This window comes from Chiloscyllium plagiosum, chromosome 9 (genome assembly GCF_004010195.1).
Source record: "Chiloscyllium plagiosum isolate BGI_BamShark_2017 chromosome 9, ASM401019v2, whole genome shotgun sequence".
Classification (NCBI taxonomy): Eukaryota; Metazoa; Chordata; class Chondrichthyes; order Orectolobiformes; family Hemiscylliidae; genus Chiloscyllium; species Chiloscyllium plagiosum.
In genome coordinates this window covers 33,904,967-33,932,655 of record NC_057718.1, presented here as the reverse complement: position 1 = coordinate 33,932,655, position 27,689 = coordinate 33,904,967, and the positions used below count along the sequence as shown (strand labels likewise).

Sequence of the window (27,689 nt, the reverse complement as noted above, 5' to 3'; positions counted from 1 at the left end):
GGCATGGACAAGTGTGTGAAGGACTGAAGGGTGTGTTTCCGTGTTGCATAATTCTGACTGTATGTGGCATCAAAGGACACTGGGCACACTTGCAAGAAACGTGTTTCCAAAGGCCAGGTCAGACCCAAAATAAAACACAGGTGACCAGCAAGAAAGTAAATGATCATAGCACTGATAAGTGTTAAGTTTGTGAAGAAAGGCAAGTGCACCAATAAGGTTCAGAATAAACCAAGGAAAAGTTTAATTTCAGAAGATGATTAATCTTTCCATATTGTTAACCTTAGACTCATGCCAATGGTGTAAGGTGATCAGAAGCATTTCTAACCATTAACACCATTTGTCTTGAAAAGATAGGATGGTACATCTTGAAAGGAAAAATTTAGGCAGAACTTGGTGCCAGCGTATTACCAAATGCATCCTTGAAGACATGTCTCTAGGCCAGGGGCACATTAGGGTAGAATCTACCATAAAACTGTCTCAAGCGTTTAACAGATTATCAATTGTATGAACTAGTAGAAGCACATTGTCACACGTGCCAATAGGTAAGCCCAGCTTCCTGAAAGCTTTTACCTGTTGGAATACTGGTGCAAATTTGAGGTGAGTGAAGGAGCAGAGGAGCCTCAGGGTTCACGTGCATGTTTCTTAGAAGCTGGCCATGTAAGTTGAAACAATTATTAAAATGGCGTTTAGAATCCTTGGTTTATAAATAGAGGTATACAGTACAAAAGCAAGGAAATAATGCTACACCTCTATAAATCACTGGTCAAACTATGTTTGAAGTAATGTGTGCAGTTCTGGGCACCTTCTTTAAGGAAGGATGTTAAAGCCCCAGAGACAGAATTACTAGAATGATACCATAAATGAGTGATTTTAGATACAAGGAAAGATTAGAGAAATTGGCTTAATCTCCTTGGAGTTGAGAAGATTAAGAGTTGACTTTATGGAGGTGTTCAAAATTCTCAACATCCTTGACCGGGTAAAGAAGGATATTCTGTTTCTGCTAGTTGTTATGTTAGAAGTCACAATTTCAAGATTGTCAGCAAAACAGCTAAAAGTGAAATAAAGAGAGACATCTTTACTCAGAGAGTTCTTAAGATTTGGAATGCATTTCCTGGGAGAGTGGTGGAGGCAAATTCCATACAAAGTTTCAAAAGAGAACTGTATAGATATTTGAAAGTGATGAATTTAGAGGGTTATGGAGATAGGGCTGGAGAATGGAACTAGCTGGGTAGATCTTTCAACAGTTGGTACAGACACGATGGGTCGAATGGCCTCCTTCTGTACTGTAAAATTCTCTGATTCAGCAAAGGCAGGACTACCAATATGTACAGAATTCAGTATAGTCAAGAGATTGAAATGGTGCACATTGTTGTGGAGAGACAACAACTAGTGGAATCAAATCAGTTGAAGATATTTTCAAGGTTGAACTGATATACTTTGGTCACAGCCTAGGACGAACAGTTACAATTGGCAACTGCTGAAGGTGAACACCTACAAGAGTTGCAAAATACTGTTATCCAGGAATGGCCTTACAGTACCTAAAAATAGTTGTACATTTTGGTGACAAACTTGGTACAGTAAACTTTGAATGCACCGGCACTATGGGACCAGGGGTACGCTGACTATTCAAATATTCTGGGTAATTAAGAGCTCCACGTAAGCAATGTAAAAACACACACTAAGTAATAAAAACATAATCCAAAAGGTATATACATCACTTAAATAATAGTGTAACTTTGCCTTAAATAAAATTTACTGGCAGGCAGCCTTCTCACTCGCGCCTTCAACTGACAACTTGAACACCGCAGTATTTAACAAGAAATTGAATCAACTGTTGATATTCACGTGGCCATTCGATTGAACAAGTATATTTGAGGTAAATAAAATTTTAAAACTATAATAATTGTACAGAATAATACAGTAAACATTGTAGTATTTGAGGTATATAATTTTTGCTGGTTTATCAAGAGGGCCAGTTCATAAGGTACTAGTTAAACAAAGTTTTCTGTATTTCAAAAAAGTTATTTTCAAGAGCAAGCATGTCCCAATATCAAATGCATTGTGCCAGAGTATCATATTTGTGATATACCAGGGCATAAGAGTATTGAACACATAAGATGGCTAGCATATGAATCCTTATGCTGGCCGGAGATGAATCAGGATATGCAATGACTCATGAAAGCACATATGAATTGCAGATACATTGAACCCAACAGAAGGGGAAGCCTCTTCATTCACACAGTATTCCATTCCCTCCTTGGTTCAAGGTAACAACAGACCTATTCACAGGGAAGATTACTTCCTGTTAATTAATTATTTCTCCAAATTTCCACTATTCAATGAGTTAGCAACACAGAGGGTACAACCATCCCTGACATGATGACTGTTATTTTCGGTTTATTTGATGTCCTGGAATGGCACAATCTGACAATGGAGTGCAGATCACTGGAATAACATTTATAGAGATGTGGACTGAAAAGGAGTTATGCATATCACATTGTCACCTCAGGTTCCATGCTTAAATGGTCCAGCAAAAAGTATAGGTCTACGATCAAATCAATGGTTAAATGTTGAGTAATAAACAAAACTTTCATATTGCTGCATTTTCATGAAACACCAATGGAGATAGATAACCAACCTCAGCATAACTTATGCTCAGAAATTAAATATGAACAACCTTGTGAAATGACTACAAATCATAAAACCAGATCACCAATACACATAATCAGGCTTTAATTCCAAAATAATTGTTTTTTTAAAAATAAAGTCCATATGACCAAAAGATGCCTATGGATTTAACTTCAGTGCTGTCTAGAGAGATAAAAACCCTGTAATGTCAGACTTGAGAAGTTTGTAAAGAAAGCATTAAAGGGATGGACTTAAAATGGGAGAAAGGAGTACAAAAAACCCAAAAGAACTGTGCATGCTGGAAATCTGAAACAAAAACAGAAATTGTTGGAAAATCTCAGCAGGTCTGGCAGCATCTGTGGAAATTTAACGTTAAAGTTTCTGTTCCAGTGACCCTTATTCAGTTCTGATTTCTCTCCACAGATGCTGCCAGACCTGCTAGGATTCAGAAAAGGACTACAAACTGAACTATAATTTTATGTTAATTCACACATGATGTGTGTGTGTCACTGGCCAGGTCAACATTTCTTGCCCTTCCCAGCTGCCTTTGGGAAAGTGGTGGTCTGCTTGAACTACTGCACTCCATGTGCTGTAGGTTGACCCACAATTCCATTAGGGAGGTAATTCCAGGATTTTGACTCAACGACACTGAAGGAACAGTAGCATATTCCCAAGTCAGGATGGTGAGTGACTTGGAGGGAAATCTGCAAGCAATGGTGCTCCCAAATAACCTCCTGGGAGTTCTCAAACTGTGAACATGTGAGAAAAGATAGAATTCTGGCAAGAGGTATGTTTTATATCTCTGCTTTCAAGAACATACAAGAACAATGGTTAAAATCCAGTTCAACCAGTTTGTACGTGATGGTGGAAGAAGGTGTGCTACTGAAGTGAGGTGCTTTTGTGCACCGGTGGGCTAAGGTGCTGCTGTGTACTAGCTTGGACTAGCTGTGGATGTCATAGTAAAGTACCACCCATAAGTCATGCCTGCATTGTAGGAAGAGGACACACTCATTCTGAGCGTTAGAAGTCAGCTAGTCATGAAGCCAGTCAAAAGGGCACAGAAGAGGAGATGCACTCTCTCATTCTAAGTGCTGACAGCTATTCAACATCATAAGGAAATAGGATAAATTGATCTCAACTAACCTGCAGGAGCTCAAAAATCTTAAATTTACTGTTGTTTTCAAAGTCTTACTATCTGCTACTCATATAAGGCCACAGAAGCTGATCCTTTAATCTTTTAACTCGTATTTTTGAATTCACTTCTCATTTCTAATCAGTGTAAGTGTGTATATTATTATTTCCTCTCGTGTTTAGTAACAAATAAGCTCAGTCTTTTATAGAGGCGAAAGCCTGGTTAAACTGGTTTTAAAATATAATTTTATTTGGTTTGGATGAAAGACATCTCCAGGTATAGGATCCTTTGTAAAAAAAATCTTATTGCAGTCAACTGAGAGAGGAGTCTAATAGAAAAGGGGACCCAGGAGCTTGACAATTTGGGTATCCTGTCTGGAATCAGAATAATTTAGGGAACCTTGCCTGAAGTCTGTTTGTAACACTTGCTCAGCCGTCAATTGTCTAACCATTTTGAGATAGAGAGAAGAAAGAAAAAAAAATGGAGTGATCAGATAAAGAACTACCAAAACCGAACACGAGACAGAGAGTGAGAGTTAGAAATGCACATATAAATACTTGGATACCAAAGGTTTCTAGTATATGCAACCTGTTCAAGTCATGTTGAGCATGGTGCTGCATTGTGAAGGAACAGAGAGCAGCTCACACAAATGTACAAATTACCAGTTGTGTATGAACAGAATAATGATGTTAACTCCAAAGATGATGATTGTCGGTGACACTGAGTGACAATAACCAGCAGCAAAACAGCCAAGGTGTCAGACAAGTGCACAGAGCAAATGCGAAAAATGAGTCGCTGACAAAAGCATGTTACTCTTTGTAACCAAGCAGCTTAATATCAGCCTGTGAACTTTACATTTGTATATATTGGTGAGTTGTAATAAACATTTGTTAGCCACATCCAAATTTTTTATATTATGAGGAATAAAAGAATTACCAAAACAGGCAAAGATACCTTGCTGGAAACAAAACACATCATGAACATTTGATCAAGGGACATCCTCCACTGAGTTGCCAAGATGGCCATTTGGTTTCAGCTGCCATGCATGTCACATATTGATAGGCATGCTTGCAGTTGAGTGAATATGGATTGCAGCAAGGTTTGACCGTAAAGGTGGTCATTAGTTGCCACTTAAGGACCTCAGGCTGTGGAAGTGCAGGAATGTGGACCATGAGCCAATTTAGGTGAGGCGGGAAGGTAGTAGTGTTCAGTTGTGCCATCACCTGCCTACTTAAATATCTTTCCTGCTTCCACATTCACTAGCAGTGGGAACTGAAGGTTTTGCTTTCTGAAATACATTAGTTATGTTTCTCAGTCATAGAATCAACTAGGACAGGAACATTAATAACACTGTAACTTACAAGTGACAGAATCCCAGTGTAAATCCTTTTACTATTCCAACTGTCATTGGGGAATCAATGGGCACAAACTCCATAGTGGAAAGCCAACATTAATTATGTTAGTTTTTACTAGTTGGTATAATTATTGTAATATGTGTGATTCACAGAAATAAAAAGGAGAAGCAAAAAGTATTTCTCTTCTTCCATTTTGTTACTATGAAATGCAGGGTCTAAAGAAGTAGTATCGGTCAACAAAATATTTTTGCTGGCAACACTGTAATGTGTGTGCTAACCACATTGACACATCCTGTAAAACAGCTTTTTGAGCATGGTTAAAAGCATGGGTTAGCTGCAGGCTATAACATGATTTAAAAAACTTTAAATGCTAAATTGTTACAAAATTTTTGTAATGTAATTCTTTAAGAAAGAGACAACTTGTGTCAACATGTTCTTATATTTGAAAAAAATCTTTCATTTTTTAAGTTTTCTACAATCTGAACTTCCTTTAATAGTAAAGCTAACATGGAGTCAGTATGAAGGTTTACGGATGCAAATTAATGCCATGATACAATGCAACTTAGCCTGTTGCAAGTCCAAGCACAGAACAGCATGCTGCATTTTAAATAAGTCAAGTACAACATTGGTCAGCATTTATGTTTGACAATGAACCATGCCCAGGTCCCGCGAGTAAATTTTTAAAAAAATCCAATTTCTTGTTCTCTGCTCCATCTTCTCATCTACTAACTGTCATAAGAATCATATATGCCACGTTTCAAAATAGCTGTGCCATTGTGTTATGTTACCCTGGGTATCAATGTTCTCTAAGAACACAGTACACTCAAGGCTATTTATTTATGTTTAAAATTTCAGTCTGTATATCAGTTATTAGCTTTGACTAAATGCCATCTATTTTCTTACTGCATTATTTGTTTCTTCATTGCTGCATGAGGGAGTATCAGCATCAAGGAGGTAGAATGAATTACAGACAGCAAGGAGGAAAAAATACAGTGCAGCATTTCATTTAATGCACTTTGGCAAAGGAAAGTAAATACTCAATTTTTTAAAGTTAAGTCTGTCAAACTAGCACCAATCAGCTTCTGACAGAGGGAGTTCATTGATGAAGTCTACATCCAAAATAAATATTTTTTTGTTTGGTGAAGGAATGGAGGAAATTATTGGAAGGAGGGTAAAAGGATAAGGGGACTATATTCAGTTTCATTAACTCAAAACATTGCCTTATCTTTAATACCCCTGTTAATCTATAATGAAATAACACATCAATTATTCATGATACGTACTTTAATTAATTTATGTCAAAGCATTACTTCTTCTATAAGTGAAAATCCAAATAATCACTTTGATAGGCCTTAGAAGATATTAATGCCCCATCTAACAAGCATACAGTTCTTTGCAGTGGTCTAGTTTAATGAACATACCTTGCACTTTCCACTTTGTTAACAGGAATAATCCAACTTAGAGTCATTATGCAAGCAAAATGTCACATTAGATCACTATTAATATAAATAGCAATGAGCATACCAGTTACAGCATATCTAAATATCTATTGTGTAACGAAAGAAAAATGTTAAAATGACAAACTATCAAACCGTTAAGTTAGCACTGAAAAATGGATAACAGTTTGTATCTATCAGTTGGTTTACAAATGTAATTAACATGGAGATATAAATAACAGGGATATAGCTTGACTAGAGTTTCAGGTTGATAAAGTGATTAAGACGCAGAGATAATGCTCGTCCTTATTAGCTGAGGCAATGAATACAACAGCAGTTAGAGCATAGAAGGTTGAGGGGGACATGATAGATATGTGTAAGATTGAAGACCATGGAGGGGTGAATAGAATGCAACTGTTCCCCTTGATTAAAGGGTCAATAAAAAGGAGGTATAGGTTTAAAGTGAAAGACAGGAGTATTAAAGGGGAGTTGAGGAAAAACATTTTCACCCAGAGGACAGTGTGGAGGTCTGGAGTGCATTGCCTGTGAGGGTAGTTGAGGCAGGAAATCTCACAACTTTTAAAAAGTATTTGGATGAACACTAAAAGTATCGTTAAGATTCAAGGTTGCTGGGCCTAGTGCAGGAAAGTGGGGCTGTGTAGGTAGTAGTATATTTTTGGTGGTACAAGCTTCATGGGTCAAAGGGCCTCTTCTGTACTGTATAATTCTATGATTTAATGATGTTATGATGGAACTGTATAAAATGTTAGTTGGACCTCAGCTGGAGTACTATGTTCAGTTCTTTTCACCACACCATACGAAGGATTTGTTTGTACTAGAGAGGATACAAAGGACCTGCAGGTACAGTAATGAACCCTCAGATATGTCCCATTTCCAGAATGTGCTCGATTAGCTGCTTTCAACTTGGAAATAAACTAGTGCATTGCATGAACCTAAAGCTGAAAGACAAAAAGAAATGTGCTTCCTTATAATTGCTATCTAACAATGGCTACTGAAAAAGTGTGTATGCAAACCAAGCATGGCAGCTTTACCAACTTCTGGAGTAGAGTGGTGCTGGAAAAGCACAGCAGTTCAGGCAGCATCCGAGGAGCAGTAAAATCGACGTTTCGGGCAAAAGCCCTTCATCAGGAATACAGGCGGAGTGTCTGAAGGGTGGAGAGCACCAACTAACTAGCTACTGACACACCAATTATCTGAATTTAATTATTAAGAATGAGCACTTTGGTTAGGTATCAGGACTTTGTACCCCCAATGAACTACAGTTCAGCATGAGGGAAAACTCTGTGGGAGAGAAAAGGGGAAAAAAAAATTGTCTTAACCGGCACGAGGCCTGAGGTTCTATAATACACCAGTGATTGTAAATAAATAGGAATTGTATTCTTGAAATTAAAATGAACAATAGTTAGAGACATCTTCCATTCTACTAGAGACATTTATGAGTTGACCAATCCGCAGACAATTTCTATTCAACCAACCAGAGATAATTTCCATTCTATGGGAGATGTTTTCATTACTACAAAGCAGATGTTTTTCATATGCTGATTGTAAACTAAATTGGTCATAATTTTGTCCTGATGTTGAAAAATTTGAATCTTTACATATATCACTGAAGTACTGTACATGTGATCTCTTTCATAAATTATGCATTTGTTTTGAAGTTATGCCCTTTATAAAACAACAATGGGTTTTTCATTCACTCTTCAAAATGCATGTTTTATGGTTCAATTTTGATTGGTCATTTTTATAAACTAAATGCACATACTTTTGTATGTGCAAAAATTATTTTGGTTACATAATCAGCTTCTCTTTCACAAATAGAAAAAGAAATCATACCATCTTCCTTACGAGCCTTCAGAAAAGGTGTAATCATCTGCATAATATCTGTGGCCTTATCCCTCACCACGTGTTCTTCATCTTGCAGAAGGGTGAAAATACATCTCCACAGTGTTAACGTATTCAGAAGATCTGTATAACAGAAGTAGGTCTATAAATTAACTGTGACAGCGACTCATTTTAGAAATTTTAGGCCCTGATTTACAACAATTCGATTTTTTTCCCCAGATCCCAACTAACTTTCAACTTTCACTTGGTTTTACAGCAACCTGATAAAACCCAGCTAAGTATAAAAACTTAAATTTCAGATTAGACAATAAAAGTAAAATGCTATTTTACTGTAAAAGCTATCCTATCCTCAACTTTCCAAATACTTTCTCGCTTAGAAATTAATAAGCCTACTTTGGACATTCCCAGGCAGTTAGCTAGCAAAGGGGATTTCAATGCTGGCTGCCAAACTATCAGTAATGGTTCTCAGGTTGCGGACTGGGGAGGATTGGACAGGAGAGTTATCTCCTCACAACTGGGAGAAAAAGAAGATAGCAATCAGAAGTGGAAAGGAGAAGAAAAATCAGGAGTGAGATAGGGATAATGATTAAGAGTGGGAAATGAATATGAACAAGGGCTATCTGTATTACCACCTGGATATTCTAATACAATATTGCACCTCAAATAAAAGAGCTCATGATCATGGCAGTGAACTGGCACAGAACCTGGCAGCACCAATTTGTATGTCCATCAATCTCTGATCTAGATTCTAACCTCTTAAAATTCCAGCTCTTTCAACTGGCTGTGCCTATGGCAATCTAATTTTACAAAGGAGGCCTCTAATTCTCCATGGGTCTGGACACTACTATTTCTACATTTATAATATGGCAGGTGGCATTATTCCAGTGCTTCCTGTGAGTCAGCTTGTGCACTCTATGAGCTGCTAACTTCTGAGTCCAAAAGCAGCATTGTGAACAGCTTTTCTGGGTCATACTCTACAGTATCGGTCATTCGATTCCGATTGTGAACAAGATTGACTTCTCTCACTCCTAAATGGTAAGACCATAAGACTGTCTGGCACCTGACTGACTGACCTGAAATCAGCAAAGTACGAATTAGGAAGTTCTGGTCTGTTTGGGCTGGTAGTGAACCTGGTAGTACTTTTAACAGGTAAAATTAATCTACATCATCAACTTTTGTTGATAGCAAATTGTAACAATTTTTTTTAAAAATCAGCTTCCAAAAGCTGAGTTATATTAATACATCATTCTTGGTACTGAAATGTATTTTTACTCTCCTGCATCCAGGTAAACCTGACTGCAATATTCTGCAGCATTCAAAGTTGCGTGTACCTTTTAGTTCAGAATATTTACCCATCAAGGGCAGGTAGATAAGATTTGGATCGATTAAGCCTCCAAGGGAAAACAATAAATTCTACTCAAGATTTAAAATCAATTAGAAATAATTAGAACTACTTTTCATGAACTCATATTTTAGACATGTTCAGACCAGTCAAGGTGGGATCTTCAACTACAATTAAGTAACATATTATCAAACAAGATTTTAAGGGCTGTTTGGCATGTTTACGGCAAGCTTTCATCAACTGTGAAGAAGCATTGCAATGAATGCAGTGATAGTGCAACAAGTTGTAGCAATATTAAAGTTATCAAAGAATGAATTGCATTATAAATGTATGCAATATATAGCGGAAGCTAAGATTGCAGAACAGAGTTTTTACAAATAACTCTGAGGAAGAATATAACCAAATCATAGATGCAAATATATTTGGAATCATGTATCTATTCACAGAGCATTAGCAAATATATTTCCTGCCTACATCTTCTATTTAGCCTGAAGTATTTACTCACCAAAATAAAGTTGTTTATTGGCAAGCAAAGATGGGATAATCTCAATGAGAACTTTTGCAGCTGTCAATCGAATTTCTGTCTGCTGCTCAGCTCCACAACTTTGTGCAAGTAAATGAATCCACTGTCTAAGATCTTGACTTATGGAATCTAAGGATTTCTGTTGAGAAAGAGCCATGTATGAGAACACGAAAGAAGCCTCGCTCAGAAGTAGCACATTCATTTATCATTATACAAATGTGTAGTTTCCATTACCTCCCGTTCCTTCAGCATTAGATAGTTCACTAACTTTGAAGCCAATGTGAGAGTAACGCTTTGCATCTCAATGCTAAAAATTAAAAGAAAAAAAAGCAATTAATATTTATATTTAGCTAAATTTCAAAATAAAAGTACAACCACTATCCATGTTCAGCTGAAATAAACAAGAAGCAATTTAGACATTGCCATTTTTATCCTTTTAGCTAAATTTCCTCAAATATTTCTGTGCTTCATAGATACTGACATCTTAGATGCCCCACTAGCCATCATAATTCAAATTTTGGACCTTGCATACTTGAATTATGACCTTAACTTGGAAGAAAATGTAAAACTTTAATATTCTACTGCTGTTCATTATTACTGCAGATAACATCTCGTGAAGCCAGCTACTCTATGTTGAATTCCATCTGATGAGGCAGGCTAATTGTGTGGAAATTGATCCTAAAGTAAATGCTTAAGAGCAAGTATTGCCAAATGTTAAGAAAGTTTAACAGTATGCTCAACTCATTGGGGAAGAGAGGGAGGAGAAATTGGGAAATTATACCTTAGTTTCACATTCAAAAATTGTGTGCACTTCAAAGCCAGGAAGTTGTGACAGTGTCTAATCCTCTCAATATGAAAGTAAAAACTCTTTGAATGGATGGAGATGTTGCCCAGAGACAAAGGGGAAAAAAAAGGAAGCAGACAAAGGATGGCTTATAGTAAGCCCAGCAGAGGTGAATGCTGAATTGGTGATAACGGGAAAAGTGAATAGTTGAATATTGGTTGGTCATGTTAGGAAAAACCCATACAGAACAGGGCCCAGGGATGTGGTGGTGGGTAATGAACATGGATAGAGGTGTTTGTACTCTGAAATTGCTAAACTAAATGTTCAGTCCCGAAGGCTGTAGGGTACCTTAACGGCAAGGATATCAATCGTCAGGGCGAAGATAAAATGTAAAACACTTCTAAAGACAGGTATGGGGGAAAAAAAAAAGAATAAAAGCTTGCCAGAAATTATTTAAGTCTATGACTAAAAACTCACATCCAGGAGAGTGAATGTAACTACTTCAGGTTGTGTTAATGATGTAAAATTAATATACTTCTGATCTGGGACTCAGCCACTGCAAAATTAACTGAAAACATCCAGAAGCATTTAGTGTACATCTGTAAACATTTACTACAGAATGGAAACATTTCTCTCATCTGGGTGCTGGATTGAACTAGTTGGTGTTCTATTGTATGATACTGATCCTAAAATTGAGTTTAAGAGCAAAACAAGTTATATTAGGAAGTCTTTACACTGCATTGGGTTTCATTACACCCTTTTGGAGATTGATAAAATCACAGGGTTTAGACAGGAAGTAAAATTTTATCCATAAGAACCACATTGCTCACTGTGAAGGAAAATTACAGCATAAATATACAATATATTTTTGTTGAAGGAAGACAGGAATCCAAGCTGGGTTTAAGAGGTAAAACTGACTGAGAATCATTTCCTACCTCTACCTCCTGATTTCACGCTGTATAGCGAAGACGACTGACTACGGCCATATTAAAAGCTAAAGAGCAGATAGAACAACATTTGACAATAAATTTGAGAAAATCAGTGAGATTCCAGTAAGAGACTGCTCCATGTGGAGACCAACATGTCCCAGTTTCCATTAAGTTTTGGATATCGAGATAAGAGTCTCACTAGTGAGTGGTGATCGGCCTATTAGAATATATCATAATTCATTAACACTCATTGTTATTTAATCTTGCCTCATTAATATGCCAGATTAATAACTAGATGCTGGGAATTCCCAACGTAAAAATCAGAGTGATAATTTGGTGACTTGCTTCTTTGAACCTCCTGCTTGAAAACCTGGCAACAGCAAGTCAAGGCAATCCACAAGACGTAGCCGCAGACACTCAGGATCCATGGACCTTGGCATCAGATACATACCAGCTTCACTGCATCATTATGGCACATCTCTAAACCACTTACAGGATGGCTCTGTATTTCAAAGTGCACCGGCACCTATTACAATGCGCTACAAGGACACTTTGCACCTTGGGATGAGCACCCAGCTCATGGATTAAACTGGGAACACCTCAGGAATGCTCATTCCCTCTGTTCGTCTCCAACTGTCCAACTCGGCAATGCCCTCTTCACCTGTCCATTTTCCTTCCCACCTATTCGCTCCACCTTTCCACCAATCTATCAGAATTAACCCCCATCTGCATCCACCTATTGCCTTCCCAACTACCTTCCTCCACCACCTCCACATTCCTGATGAAGGTCTTATACCCGAAACGTAGACTCTCCTGCTGTTTGGATGCTGCCTGACCTGTTGTTCTTTTCAGCACCACACTTTGACTTTCACTTGTGCCTACTTTGATGTTCATAACATTCCTGCCTTGCCTTGTTGCACTTTACCTTCTTAGCCAGAGCTAACAAGTGCACAGTACTTCTACCGTGACATGTCTTTCAGCCCAGCCATAAAGCCAGACAGTGTATCTTGGTTATGAACAGTCAAGGGGACAGACATGTTGCTGTATGGCAGAGCTACGCCAATCTCACACTGGTAGAACGAACACACTTGCAGTTTATTTCGCAAGCAGACTGCATATGCTTCTGTACAGAGATAAACAACCAAATCAAATCAGCCTTTCTACCTTTGCATTTGTAGCCGAGTAAAAATGGAACTTTAAAAGACCCTCAAAATTGACTCCAATAGTTACTAACCAGACTTTTTGAATAAACAATCTCAGACTCTGAATAATCAATCTAGACACTGGTTTTGTAACTTCAACAAAAGACTTAGCAATTTATTAACAATTCCTTTTGCACAGCGAATTTGAACAACAAAGTAATCTAACTGATGTATATGATTAAACCCAATAACGTTTGCTTTCAACTCCATTCACACAAAAAACAGAGACAAACGAATAGAGTTAAGGAATAAACAAAATAAATCAAAATAACAGAACTGCCCAGATTACTTAAGTGGTTTATATCATGCCTTGTTCCCCAGGCTATATGGTGTTTCTTGGTTGCTTTTCTGAAGATGTCAATCGGGGGCCACCTTTTCAGCCGCCTCAGAGGAAGTTAGTAATATGTATAACTTGATTTTTATTCTCTCAACTGCCAATAGTTGATAACAGGAGGTTAGATAGGTAGCTTTCAAATCTTCATGCTGTATCATCAACAGCCAAACTCATTCTCCCAGTACATACAGTCCAAAACCTGGCCTCTCCCTATCAGACTAACTGTCTCCCCACAAGGTCTTGGTTACTATTCAACGTTGCTATCTGCCGGAACATAAGTCTTTCCCAGACTTATTGGAACCAATTCCCAGGTACTGGCCTTGTTCATGGCAACACCTACTATCTGTTTAAACATACTGCTCTCCCCTGCTGTCAAAGCATTTGACAGGTTTTGAAGAAGCACCAACCTGCAATTAACTTCCAGGCTTGGCCTCGCAAACAAACAATAGCTTGTTTTTCTTTTTATTTTAATATATGCTGTTGTCCACAGTCCAATGGTCATTTTCAGTTCAGTTCTTAATTCAGTGCTCATGACCAAAATTGATAAAAGAATAACAAAAATAATGAAAAAACAGGGAGGGTTCTAACACATCAACCAAATGGCCATGTCTCAAAATACAAAGGAAGTAGTTCTCAGTTAAGTCAAGGGAGATACCCTTCAGTCAAGGATAGCCTCTGAAATCACTCCATGGCTTACACACAATTTGGATTCTAGCTACAAATAAACAAGTATAAACAGTTGACACATAATTCTACTGGTTAAAACCTACACCTCATAAAACTCTCCCTCCAATACAGATAGAAGACACACAAAATAAATGGTGTTATTAGTAGGGGGGAAAGTAAATATGAAGTTAGTTCAATGGCTCCTGACCACAGGGTTCACTGAAATTACTCTTTTGCTTATCACGACTTGCTGATCTTCAATTTCTCTTCTCCAGAATCTTTTCACTTCTTTGCTGGAACACAAAGTGACTGGTTCACAAATGACAAAGTCTCTGCCTCACTGATTAAAATCAACAGCTTACAGCAACTCATGAGGCAAAGAAAAACTGGCTTTCTTCAGGCTTTGGGCATTTTCTACTGCAAAGACATACTATCTCCTTTCAATGATCTGAAATTTTGTGATTAATATTATTCACACCCATAAGCCAATCACATAGTTGTTGGCAGGCAGATGGCCATTGTAATCCACAGCTGTGCACAGCTTCACAAGCCAATAAACTGGCTGAATCTCAGTTTGCGTATACCCCCGGTGCCTGCCTGTTTGCAACCAGCCTCCCACAAAGATTGAACATTGTAGTAATGTAAACCTCACTTCCAATGAGTTTCAGTAACTTGCTTTTAAAAAGTGCAGCAATCCCATCCACAATCCTTGTTTTTTTAAATCAGTGCTTCTCATTTCAGTCCATTATCCAAAATACAGAAGAATAAAAAGGGAAGACCTTTGCATTGCATGTGAGCAAGTGAGGGAAGTTATTGCATGCAATAGTGAAAGTGGTAAATCATGAGCACTGGTGAAAGATGTGTGCAACAGCAGAGAGAGATGATGGTGACACGCTGATGAAGTAGTGGAGGTCATCGACATCCTTGCAGCATTGTTGGTCTTTCCCCCAGACAGTTAACACCACATTGATGAGGTAGGAATTTCAGACTAAACTGGCAGGGTTTAGTATAGTGACATCGCCTGCCAGCCCTGGGAGAAAGTGGTGGCCTTCCTCTGTACTCCCCTGTCCATCAGGACCTCCAGATCCCTGTCCATAAAGTAATTTGCCAAACTCCCCTTATCTGCCATGCCCAGAGCAAAGGTCATGACCCAAGCAGAACAATCCCGAGCTGTTGCTGTACACCCATTCAAGTGCTATAATGGTAAAGATGGTGCCAAGGCCAGAGATCCTGGGAAGTCCTGGCATTGATGAGTATTTCTGCCTACTTCGAGTGGGAGCTTTGGGCTAGCAATAACAAGCAGGGCATGACAGGGGTATGATACCTAGTTAATAAACTGAGTTTGGGATGATGGCTAGAACTCAAGAGAAAAATCCTCCATGAAACACAATAAAAATTACACAGCCCATTACTGCTAAAATTCAGTCCAGTATATCTTATCCAATCTTGAAAATCTTTTTGAGAAATTTAAACCATGTTGTTGGAATATGGTTTACCAATTAAGCAATTCTTTGCTAAAATACATAAATTATCTACAGAGATATGGAATAAACAGTTAGATTTTATTTTTTCAATGTGCTCAAAACCATAAAACATTGTGAAGACTACCAATGGCTTTTCTTTCGAATTCTTTGGGAGCTAATTTAATCATCATTGAAACAAATAATGTTTCTAAAACACTTTCATACACAGGACAACATTAAGGACAAAGTGGTGCAATTGAATACATTAGTTTAGTGATCAATGTATTTTAATCAACAATTTCAAAACATTATTTTGATTTGTGACAACGGATGAATGGGCACCGCACAACAATCAACAGACAGGAGGGTTCCCTCCCAGTTGGGGAACACTTCAGTGGTCCAGGACATTCAGCCTCGGACCTTCGGGTGACCATCCTCCAAGGTGGACTTCAGGACAGGCAGCAGAGGAAAGTGGCTGAGCAGAGGCTGATAGCTAAGTTCGGTACCCATAGGGAGGGCCTCAACTGGGACCTTGGGTTCATGTCACATTACAGGTGATCACCATTGCACTACACACACACACACATACACACACACAGATATTCCTACACACACACACACTCTCACATGCACATGGATACAGGTACACACAGATACGCACACAAGACACCCACACACACCCTTATAGACACACATACTCCCACACATGCACCCCCTCACAGACTTAAGACACTCTGCACTCACTATACACACACACACTCACTTTCTCACACTCACAACTCCCACCCCAGACAGACACACATAGAGACAGACAAAGACCCACATGCACACATATATTTTGTGTGGTGAATTTTTTTGTACTTGCAGAGTTACATTGCACTTTGCTCAAAAACTGCATACATTCATGTAGAACTCGGAGCTCAAAAACTGCATGAATTTATGTAAAACTCTGTTATCTCACTTTTTAGATTAGAATAAATCTAAACATCAGGTCATTGACAGAGAAGACAGGGGGCTAACACCTTCAACATATTGGCTAGCTATCACCATTGTTAACAGCTAACCCAAGATTGCAACATTAAAAGAAAGAAGTGAAACTATCACTGTATTCTAACAGATGAAAGGCTTAACAGACAATCAATTCTTCAATGTATAATTTCAGTGACATCACACTACAAATTTTTGCTATAAATTCTGTGTTACGATCGAGCCCTCCACAATCACCTGATGAAGGAGCGTCGCTCCGAAAGCTAGTGTGCTTCCAATTAAATCTGTTGGACTATAACCTGGTGTTGTGTGATTTTTAACTTTATTTTGATTTGCCTTGGTTGCTATAAGTTTCCATGTAGAGTAGTCTGAATCCTCACAGCTAAAACCTCTGAGATAACTGGAGTGTATAAATCCAAGCCTTTGTGTAAGATAAAAAAACTGAAACATTTCAAAAAAACTTCCATTCACTCCTTGATATTTAAAGCTTTTGCACACATATGGTAATACATTAAATTCCTCTGTTAAACAGTTTATTATGATGGCATATGCAACAGGCATTACGTATCATTACTATTTCTAACCTTTGATTTATTTACTGGTTGGATCACAGTTGGGGGGACTATTGATATGTTATGAGCATAGAGCTATAGCAACATATGATTTCTCTGAGCAGCAGTAGCACTTGCAATTGTGCAATATTGTAAGAATCTCTATAAATATGCAAATGGAAAAATGTCTATGAACATACAGCAAACAACCACTCCATTTTGAAATGCACAGAAAAACTGACAATATTGACACAACATTTAATCTGAAAAAGAACAAGCTGGAATTTTACACATCCACCCCTGACATAACTCTACAGAGACCGATATCCCTTCATCAAGTCACCCTTTATTTACACGGGGATAGTACTTGACACTGGTCCAGCTTCCTCAGAGCCAGCTCTCAGAGTGAACAGAACCTCTGACACTCCTTTTTATATGTCAGTCTGGGATCCCTAATTGGACCGGGTAAACAGCCCCAATCAGGTCACTCATATTCTATGAGGTCCACCTGGCTGACGTTGATGTAATCACTACAAATCCCAGCCTTGGAGTGGGCCAGGTGGTCTCAGCGTCCTCAGACTGACAAATTTACTGCTCCTTGGATGCTGCCTGAACTACTATGCTTTTCCAGCACCACTCTAATCCAAAAACACTTATGTGGCCAGCAACGAATGAGCATTTCACCAGTTGGGATGGCTGTTCTTTGAAATCTGGCAGCCTTAGGGAGGATTTCCTCCTGATCAGGCATTCTATGGCTAATGGAGGCAGACATTCCCCCAACAAAGGCTCCACCTCACTCGTAGATTCTTCTTCCTCCCAATGCACCACTGCAGAGTGCAGCATTCCTCTCCTCTGGCAACAAGTGGGATAAATCAGGAAAGAAAAACAATTAAATATACTGGACATACTGTAGCTCCATTTGAGATACATGAAATAGATCAGATCAGTATGTGTCTTTGCACTTTTTATTGTTTTTTCCTTTCAGGCTTCCATCCTCTTTCACATGCCACAGTCTGCCAAAGTAGTCCTGACGAACGTCAATCCCTTTTATTTGACCACCAGGCTATTCTGATGGCTGTTGGTCCACAGCCTAATACAGTTCTAGTAGCGGCCACTGCCTTTGATTACGCTGCTAGGGATGAATAGCCCTCTGAATAGTCATAACAGGCATGTACGCATGATATTTTACCTTAGATGGGTGTAAACCACGACTACAGGCAATTCAAGAAGGCAGCTCACCATCACCTTCTCAAGAGCAACAAGGGACAGGCTATAAATGCTGGCCCAGCAACAATTCCCACATTCCACAAGTGGATTGTAAAAAGATTAGTTGGACAAAGACGATAAAATCCACTGAGAGCTTCTAAGGTTGGCAGATGCATGTTATCCTTGATCATGTCTAGTGGATGGGATCACAACTTCCATATAAAATCCTGGTCATGGTCTTCACTTACAGAACAGTTCTTTACTTTCAAGTATTAGTAAAAGATTCATCCAGAAGAGACTTAAACATTACTGATGACATGGTGTTTAACATCTAAACACAATACCTATATCTGAAAGATCTGAAGAGGAAAATTTAATAGAAGTGCAAAAGGAAGTTCATAAGTATAACAGTGCATTTTAGATATAAATGCTCCATAGCGTTGTATAACATATCTAAAATATTATTTTACCTAGCAATTAACTAAAATAAACATATTTAGATATGTATAAAAATAAAACACTTTTGGGAATGAATCACTTGTGAATTTACTGACCAGAATGTCTGCTTTGTAAGTCACTGAACATATATAATTAAGTCAACTCTGACTCAAGAGTTATATTTTAGATTAAAGATGCAAGGTATGACGATGACTTTCAATCCAAAATTCTGGACTAAAATACTTTTCACTTAACATTGTCATCTAACAATGTGAAAATATCTATGTTACCAAGAATTTTAGGATGCTAAAATCTGGTTAGTTTATTGACCAATTTAGCAGTTTATTGCCCATGTTATATTTTTCCAATGAGCATTTGCAACTTCAACTCTACCCACAATGCCTTTTAAAGATTTTGAAAGAGTTACCAATCTTTTATCAAAATCTATAGATGTTTATTAAAGCACCCACAAAAAGGTTGCATACGGCCCAATGATTTACAGAACATTGTGAAGGGTTGTTTGGAACTTTCTTGAGATTCATTCTGAAGGGATATTATTTCTTACACATATTGTGTCAATACAATAAATGTACTACATGAGTCATTGTTGATGACAAAATAACTGAAACCTTTTGCAAGATATTAACCTACACACTGACAATTGTTCTTCAACTCCGATAATACCCATACAAAAAGCAGTATTGGTTCGTATTAATGGCTTTGCATCAATATCTAGGAAAAAAAGTGTGCCAATTGGCTAAATGTCATCATCCCATAAATTTAAACAACGGTTTCTGCAAGTAGTTTCAATACGCTTGGGAAAAATAATTCCCTAAGAACTAAGTGTAGGCTATATATGTATTTTACTTATATTTATCCAAGTTTAGTAACAGGAAGTCTGTTTTACGAGCAATGGCATGACTGTTAGTTTCACAATGGTTTGACAGTTGCATCTTATAACCATTTTCACTTAAAATATAGCGGCAGAAATGAATTTTATGTGGAAGCTTCACCATCAAGAATGCTTCAGTATGTACCATAATTTTGTTATTGTGTTCAAGTTACAGTTTATGTTATATAAATGGAACTTTATGCAGTCATTAGGTTAATTGTTGTGTGCTTCCCCATAAAAGATTGATTTGAATATAATGAAGGAAATACAGCAAAATAATGTTTTGATGATGGCAGTAATTGATAAATATTGGATAGAACAAAAGGAAGGGATGCCTTGTTTGGCTTCAAAATGTGTCATGAGATCTCTTGCATACAGTGCTACAACACTGGCATCTGCCCAACAATATGAAAAATTGCTCAGGTATTTCCTGCACACAAAAACTAGGACATATTAAACTCAGCTGAAAATGTGCTGCTGGAAAAGCACAGCAGGTCAGGCAGCATCCAAGGAGCAGGAGAATCGACGTTTCGGGCATGAGCCCTTCCGAAACGTCGATTCTCCTGCTCCTTGGATGCTGCCTGACCTGCTGTGCTTTTCCAGCAACACATTTTCAGCTCTGATCTCCATCATCTGCGGTCCTCACTTTCTCCTCGAATATATTAAACTCAGCCAATTAATGCCCCATAAGTCTATTCTCAATCATCAATCAAGTGAGGCCTGATTAGGGATAGTCAGCATGGCTTTGTGTGAGGGAAAGGTTCCACATGGTAGACTGGTTAGAGTCATAGAGATGTACAGCATGAAAACAGACCCTTCGGTCCAACCTGTCCATGCTAACCAGATATCCCAACCCACCTAGTCCCACCTGCCAGCACTCGGCCCATATCCCTCCAAACCCTTCCTATTCATATACACATCTAGATGCCTGTTAAATGTTGCAATTGTACAAGCCTCCACCATTTCCTCTGGCAGATCATTCCATACATGTACCACCCTCTGCGTGAAAAAGTTGCTCCTTAACTCTTTTATATCTTTCCCCTTTCACCTTAAATCTATGCCCTCAAGTTCTGGACTCCCCCACCCAGGGTAAAGACCTTGTCTATTTACCCTATCCATGCCCCTCATGATTTTATAAACGTCTACAAGGTCAACCCTCAGCCTCCGACACTCCAGAGAAAACAGTCCCAGCCTGTGCAACCTCTCCCTATAGCTCAAATCCTCCAACCCTGGCAACATCCTTGTAAATCTTTTCTGAACCTTTTCAAGTTTCACAAAAAATGGAAAATGTTAGTAAAGTTACATCACGTGAGATTCAGGGCAAGCTTGCCAATTGGATGCAAAACTGGCTTGACGATAAGAGATACCATGTGGGGGTGCAGGGTTGTTTTTTGAACTGGAGGCCTTTGAAACAGTGTTCTGCAGGGATTAGTGCTGGTCCACTGTTGTTTGTCATTTACATAAATGATTTCGATACAAATTTAGAAAGAATGCTTAGTAAGTTTGCAGATGATCCCAAAATTGGTAGTATAGTGGACAGTGAAGATAGATATAAGATTACAAAGTGATCATGATCCATTGGGCCAATGGGCCAAAGAGTGGCAGGTGGAGTTTAATTTAAATAATTGCAAGGTATTGCATTTTTGGTAAGGCAAACAATAGCAGGACTTATATTGGTGGAACCTTGGGGAGTGCTGTGGAATAGAGAGACTGAAGGGTTCAGGTACACAGTTCTTTTAAAGTTGAGCCACAGGTGGACAGGGTGATTAAGAAGACATTTAGCATACTTATCATCTTTGCTCAGACCACTGAGTACAGGAGTTGGGACATTATGTTGTAGTTGTACAGGATGCTGGTGAGGCCACTTTTAGAGTACTGTGTACTGTACTGGCTGCCCTGCTATAGAAAGGATATTATTAAATTGGACAGGGTGCAGAAAAGATTTACAAGGTTTTTAACAAGACTGAATGGTCTGAATCAATTAGGAGGGGCTGGGATTTCGTTTCCTGGAGCATTGGAGATCGAGGGATGACCTTACAGAGGGGCATAGATAATGTGAATAGCAAAGGCCTTTTCCCTAGGGTAGGGGAGTTCAAAACTAGAGGGCATAATTTTAAAGTCAGAGGAGAAAGATTTAAAAAGGGACCTGAGGGGCAACGTTTTCACACAGAGGGTAGTTCGTATGTGGAATGAATGGCCAGAGGAAGTAGAAGATGCATAAGTACAGTTACAACATTTAAGAGACATTTGGACAGGTGTGTGAACAGGAAAGATTTAGAAGAATATGGTGTAAATGAAGGCAAATGGACCTACTTTGTTTAGTTTGGAAACTTGGTCAGCATGAATGAGTTGGACTGAAGGGTCTGTTTCCATGTTGTATGACTCTAAGTAATGGAACATGTCATCAACAATGCTATCCAGTAGCACCTGTTCTGCAATAACTTGTTCATTAACACACAGTTGGGTTCCACCCCGGCTACTCAGTACCTGACTATATTATAGCCTTGGTTCAAACAAAGATAATAAAGCTGAATTCCAGAGATGAGGTGAAAATGACTGTCTTTGAAACAAGACTGTATTTGACAAGTGTGAATTTGAGGAACCTTAGCAAAACTGAAGTCAAAAGCTATCGGGTGAAAAATTCTCCTCTACTTGGGAGCCTTATCACAAGGCACAAAGGTTATTGTTGTTGCTGGTAAATTATCTCAATTCCAGAACATCTCTACAGGAGTTCCTCAGAGTAGTGTTCTAGGCCCAAACATTTTGGACTGCTTCATCATTGACTTCCCCTCCATTATAAGGTCAGAAGTGAGGATGCTAACTGATGATTGCACAATGTTCAGCATCATTCATGACTCCTCAGATACTGAAGGAATCCAATATCCAAATGTAGCAAGACCTGGATAATATTAAGACTTGGGATGACGTGGCAAGCAACATTCATTCACACATGTCAGGCAATGATGATCTCTAACAAAAGAGAATCTGACCATTTCCCCTTGACATTCAATGACATTATAATCACTGAATCCCCACAATCAACACCTTGTGGCTATCACTGACCAGAAACTGAACTGGGATGAGCCACATAAATACAGTGTCTACAAAAGCAGGTTCGAGGCTCAAGATCCTGAAGGTTTTACTCTCCTACTGACTTCCCAGAGCCTGTCCACCATCTACAAAGTATAAGTGAGGAATGAGATGGAATATTCCCCATTTGCCTGGACAACTGTGGCTCCAACAAGCTCAAAACATTTGGCTCCAACAAGCTCAAAACATTTGACACCAGCTCAGACAAAGCATCCCATTTGATTGACATCACAATCACAAACACCCACTCCCAGTACCAGCATTGTGTACCATCAACAAGATGCACTGCAGAAATTCAGCAAGTTTCTTTAAATAGTACATTCCAAATGCTACAATCTACACAGGATGATGGTGGCAGATACAAGGGAATATCAATTCCTGAAAGTGCCTTCCAAGCCACCCACCATCCTGACTTGAAAATATATTGCCATTCCTTCAGTTTTATGAGGCCAAAATCCTGGAACCCCTTCCATAAGAGCATTGTGGGTCTTCCAGCAGCTCATGGACTGCAGCGGTTCAGGAACATAGCTCACCACCAAATTCTCAAGAGCAAAACAGAATCTAACCATGTGCCCTGAGTGCTGCAAACTTTGGAATCAGGACAAGGGAACTTCTATCAGCCTACAAAACCAAGTATCTCAAAATTCATCTGTTCAACTAACTAATATGAATGCTATGGTGCATCACAGTAACAGCCTCGATGTCATCTTGTCTGTTCTTCACGAACAATTCTGAGACTGATCCATTGCTTTTTACTCTATTTTTGCACTTGCCTCTTATTTCCAATCTGTATAAATGTGTCTTGCATTAGTATTTCTTTTCATGTAATTAATAAACTCAGTCTTTTAATTAGCTTAAGAAAACCTGGCTAAATTTTCTGTTTTTAAAAGCATAAGCTAATTTGACCTGGGAGAAGAAGTGTACAAGTTTTTTAAGTTAATCTTTTTGAAAGCTGAGGGGGTGGGTGAATAAAGAAGGGAGTCAGTCCATCTCTCCATACCTGGGAGCTTAACAGTTTCGGGTATTACATCTGGAACTGTAAAGAATTGTGGAACCTTGCTGGGGTCTGATTGTAACAGTAAAATTGTTTCTGGACACAATGCTTTATCTCCACTCGAGTACTGTAGCATCCACAGATGATTGTTATTGTTGTTCGAAGGTATAAGTCATGGATTAATAATAGCACTTTGGTTTTGAGTTAGACGGCTGTGGGATCAGACTTAGATGATGATTTAGGCCGACACACCCATGCACTGTAGAGGTACTGCTGAACTGCCAGAGTTGCAATAATTCAATGAAATGTTAAGCTGAACCTTGTCTGCTATCCCTTTTCTTTAATATTCAATCATGGGATATGGGCATCAGCTGGTAGTGAGCTACCTTCTTGAACTGCTGCAATCCATATGTTGTAGGTGCAACCACAATGCTATTAGGAAGGGAGTTCTGGGATTTTGACCCAGTGACACTGAAGAAACAGCTTTATATTTTGGCTCAGTGGTTAGCACTGCTGCCTCACAGTGCCACGGACGTGGGTTCGATTCCAACCTCGGACGACTGTCTGTGTGGAGTTTGCAAGTTTTCCCCATGTCTGTGTGTTTTTCCTCTGGGTGCTCCGATTTCCTCCCACAATCCAAAGATGTGCAGGTTAGGTGAATTGGCCATGCTAAATTGCCCATAGTGTTCAGGGATGTGTAGGTTATGTGCATTAGGCAGGGGTAAATGTAGACTAATAGGGTAGGGGAATGGTTCTGGGGGGTTACACTTCCGAAGGTTGGTGTGGACTTGTTGGGCCAAATGGCTTGTTTCCACACTGTAGGGATTCTATGATATTTCCAAGTCAAAATGGTGAGTGGCTTAAATGGAAACTTTCAGGTAATGGTACTCCGATGTATTTGCTGACCTCATCCTTCTAAATGGCAGTGGTCATCCATTTGGAAGATAGTATCTCAGAAGCCTTGGTGAATTGTTGCGGTACATGTTGTTAATTCCATGCACTGTTGTTGCTCAGGTTTGATGGTGGAGGAAGAGACTTCTTGTGGTGGCTGTGATGTCATTCAAGTTTGCTGTTTTATCCTGGATGGTGTCAAGCTTCTTAGGTACTGTTTGAACTGCACCAATCCAAGTAACTGGGAGTATTCCATCACACTTCTGACTTGTTTCTTCTGACAGGCTTGGTGGAATCAGGTGGTGAATTACTTGCTGCAGTATTCGTAGTCTCTGACTAGCTCTGGTAGCCACTATTTTTATTTGGCTAGTCCAGTTACGTTTCTGGTTAACGCCATGACATTGATAGTGGTGGATCTAGTGATTGCAATGCAACTGAATGTCAAGGGGGCGGTGGTTAGATTGAAGATCTTACTGAAGATGGTCATCAGCCTGCACTTCTGTGTTACAAATATTACTTGCATTATTCTCTCATGCACAACTGTGTAATCAAAACTAGACCTGAACCAGAATTCTTAGGCTCTTTTATTAAAACTTACATCATGACTACAATAATAATTTATACTTGTCACATTTCAAGTATGTGGCCAAACTACTCAATTGGACTGCTGTCACTTTACATATTCTCTCTTATTTTGCAGCAGCTTTTTTTTCTATGATAGCTGAAAGTACCTACAGGTTTTCATTACAGAAAAGAAATAAATTGGCAAAAGAGAATATGCACCAACAAAAAGGAACACAGCTTGAACTATCAAAGCATAGAAAAATAGGCAACATAATCTTTCTGCTATGAAAATTGTTAAGTTGATTTTTAATTTTGTTTTTTGCATTTCACTAGTTTTTTCTCATCAGTGACAAAAACTGAGATCAGTAATTAAACTTTACAATCAAATTAGTCATCCAAGGAGCAGGAGAATCGACGTTTCGGGCATAAGCCCTTCTTCAGCACAAGAAGGGCTTATGCCCGAAACGTTGATTCTCCTGCTCCTTGGATGCTGCCTGACCTGCTGCGCTTTTCCAGCAACACATTTTTCAGCTCTGATCTCCAGCATCTGCAGTCCTCACTTTCTCCTAATCAAATTAGTCATTCAGCATGTAAACAGAAGAAACCAAACTCTTCCTGAGGTAAGAAAAAAAAACTGCAGTCAGAATTTTCTGAAGCACTGAACATTAATATGGGTTATGCTTATGACAGTCTTATTGGCGTTTACCACCATCTGAAATGATACACTTTTAAGACACACCTTTCTAAATGGTCAACTGTGTTAAAATAAAATAACTGTGTTAAAATCAGTGACCTGATTCTTCAAGTATCCATATTTTAAAAAAATACTGTATATGTATTCACATAACAAATGCAATGAAAGGCTTCCCAATTGTGGTTGGAGAGCCAGGCATTTGAATTACATTGTTTTTGTACTAACTTTTAGTTCCTTTGAAGGGCTTAAAACAAAATCAAATATTCTTGGCTCCAGAGGCTGCAAAGATTCAGTTGCTGTGTACATTCAAGATTGAGATCTGTAGAGTTCTCAGACACAGGGATTGCGCAGAAAAATAGTGTAGAAAGAAAAGATGAGCCATACTCTTTGTAAATGGCAGACAGACACTCAGACTCTCAAACGTTTACAGTATCAAAGGAAACCATTTGGCTCACAATGCCGGTGATCAGAGATTTGACTACATTAATCATATTTTCCAGCTTTTGGGCCGTAGCCCGAGAGACAATGGCAATATAAGTGAATATCTAAGTATTGCTCAAATGTTGAGAGTTTCTGACTCAACCACCCTTTCAGGCACAGAGTTCCATACTCCCAATATTGTGTGAGATAAACTTTCTCCTCACCTCCCCTCTTAAACTTTCCTCTCTCTCACTTTAAATCTATGCTTCCTGGTTATTGACCCCTCTACTTATGGAAAAAATGCCTTCTTTTCCACCCTATGTATGCCTTTCATAATTTCTTACATCTTTATTTTGAAAGGAATGCAGCCTTACTGATTTGAAAAGCTATTTTCAAACATTTATGTACTTCAGGTCTCTCTCTTCTTGCACCCCCTTTAAAATGATACAAATGCTTTTTTGTACAGATAATAGCAAAAGCCTGTAATTCTTTACCATAGTGAAGCAGAGACCACTATATATTTTAATGAAAAATTAGATAAGCATTTGAAACCAAGAGAATATAGTAGGTCAGGAGGATTATTTTGGATTCGCCAACAGACTGCACAGATATGTGCTATAAATGTCCACATTTTTATAATTCCTTGGGAATGTTTTGTTTCACATGTGCAAAGGTAAAGTACAGCCTCAGCTTGGAATATTTCTTGAAGAATCTCAGGAAGTTTGAATACTATTTAAAACAGAAAAACCATATTTGGTTTAAATAAGGTTGATTAAGTGAACTCATGCACCAGCTATCAAATTGAGCACAAAACACATTTTTTTCAGAATAGCGAAGGACTGAGATAAGGCTTAAAACATGCCTTATGCAAATTACATTGATTCACAAATAACATTTAATAGGCAGTGGAGTTAGTATCCTTTTGAAAAAAGTGTGTCCTGTTACAACCAGACCACAAGTGAAGCTCCCCTGCTCATTACATTTCCAATTGGATACCTAACATTGTCAAGTTCCCAGGTGAGCGAGGATAAACTGGCACCTGTTCTTTATTCACCTGCCCCTCATTTAGTCTCTCTACAAGGTAAATTATGAAGGATCCTCTCCCAGATCAAATAAATTTATTTTAGAAGGAGAAAATTAATAGACAATAGACAATAGGTGCAGGAGTAGGCCATTCAGCCCTTCAAGCCTGCACCGCCATTCAATATAATCATGGCTGATCATTCCTAATCAGTATCCTGTTCCTGCCTTATCTCCATAACCCTTGATTCCACTATCTTTGAGAGCTCTATCCAACTCCTTCTT

General features: G+C 38.6%; 1 protein-coding gene and 1 long non-coding RNA gene across 5 annotated transcripts in view; one reads left to right on the top strand and one right to left on the bottom strand.

Annotated features, from left to right (window-relative positions):
• LOC122552759 (thyroid adenoma-associated protein homolog) overlaps positions 1-27,689 on the bottom strand; it is a 381,744-nt gene that overhangs the window by 67,502 nt on the left and 286,553 nt on the right. For 2 of the 3 annotated variants that reach the window (XM_043695687.1, XM_043695686.1), the window contains 3 exons: positions 10,514-10,586; positions 10,262-10,418; positions 8,406-8,537 (listed from right to left, as the gene is read on the bottom strand). In XM_043695687.1, coding sequence (XP_043551622.1) covers positions 8,406-8,537; positions 10,262-10,418; positions 10,514-10,586 — 362 coding nt within the window. The remainder of the gene's footprint in view (positions 1-8,405; positions 8,538-10,261; positions 10,419-10,513; positions 10,587-27,689) is intronic. The other variant, XM_043695688.1, reaches the window with a different exon arrangement.
• Positions 1-27,689, top strand: part of LOC122552760 — a 92,416-nt gene that overhangs the window by 2,318 nt on the left and 62,409 nt on the right. Inside the window, exons 3-4 of one of the 2 annotated variants that reach the window (XR_006312481.1) lie at positions 1,763-1,876; positions 3,052-3,278. This is a non-coding gene — a long non-coding RNA (uncharacterized LOC122552760). Of the gene's footprint in view, positions 1-1,762; positions 1,877-3,051; positions 3,279-27,689 lie in introns of those variants that run through there. The other variant, XR_006312482.1, reaches the window with a different exon arrangement.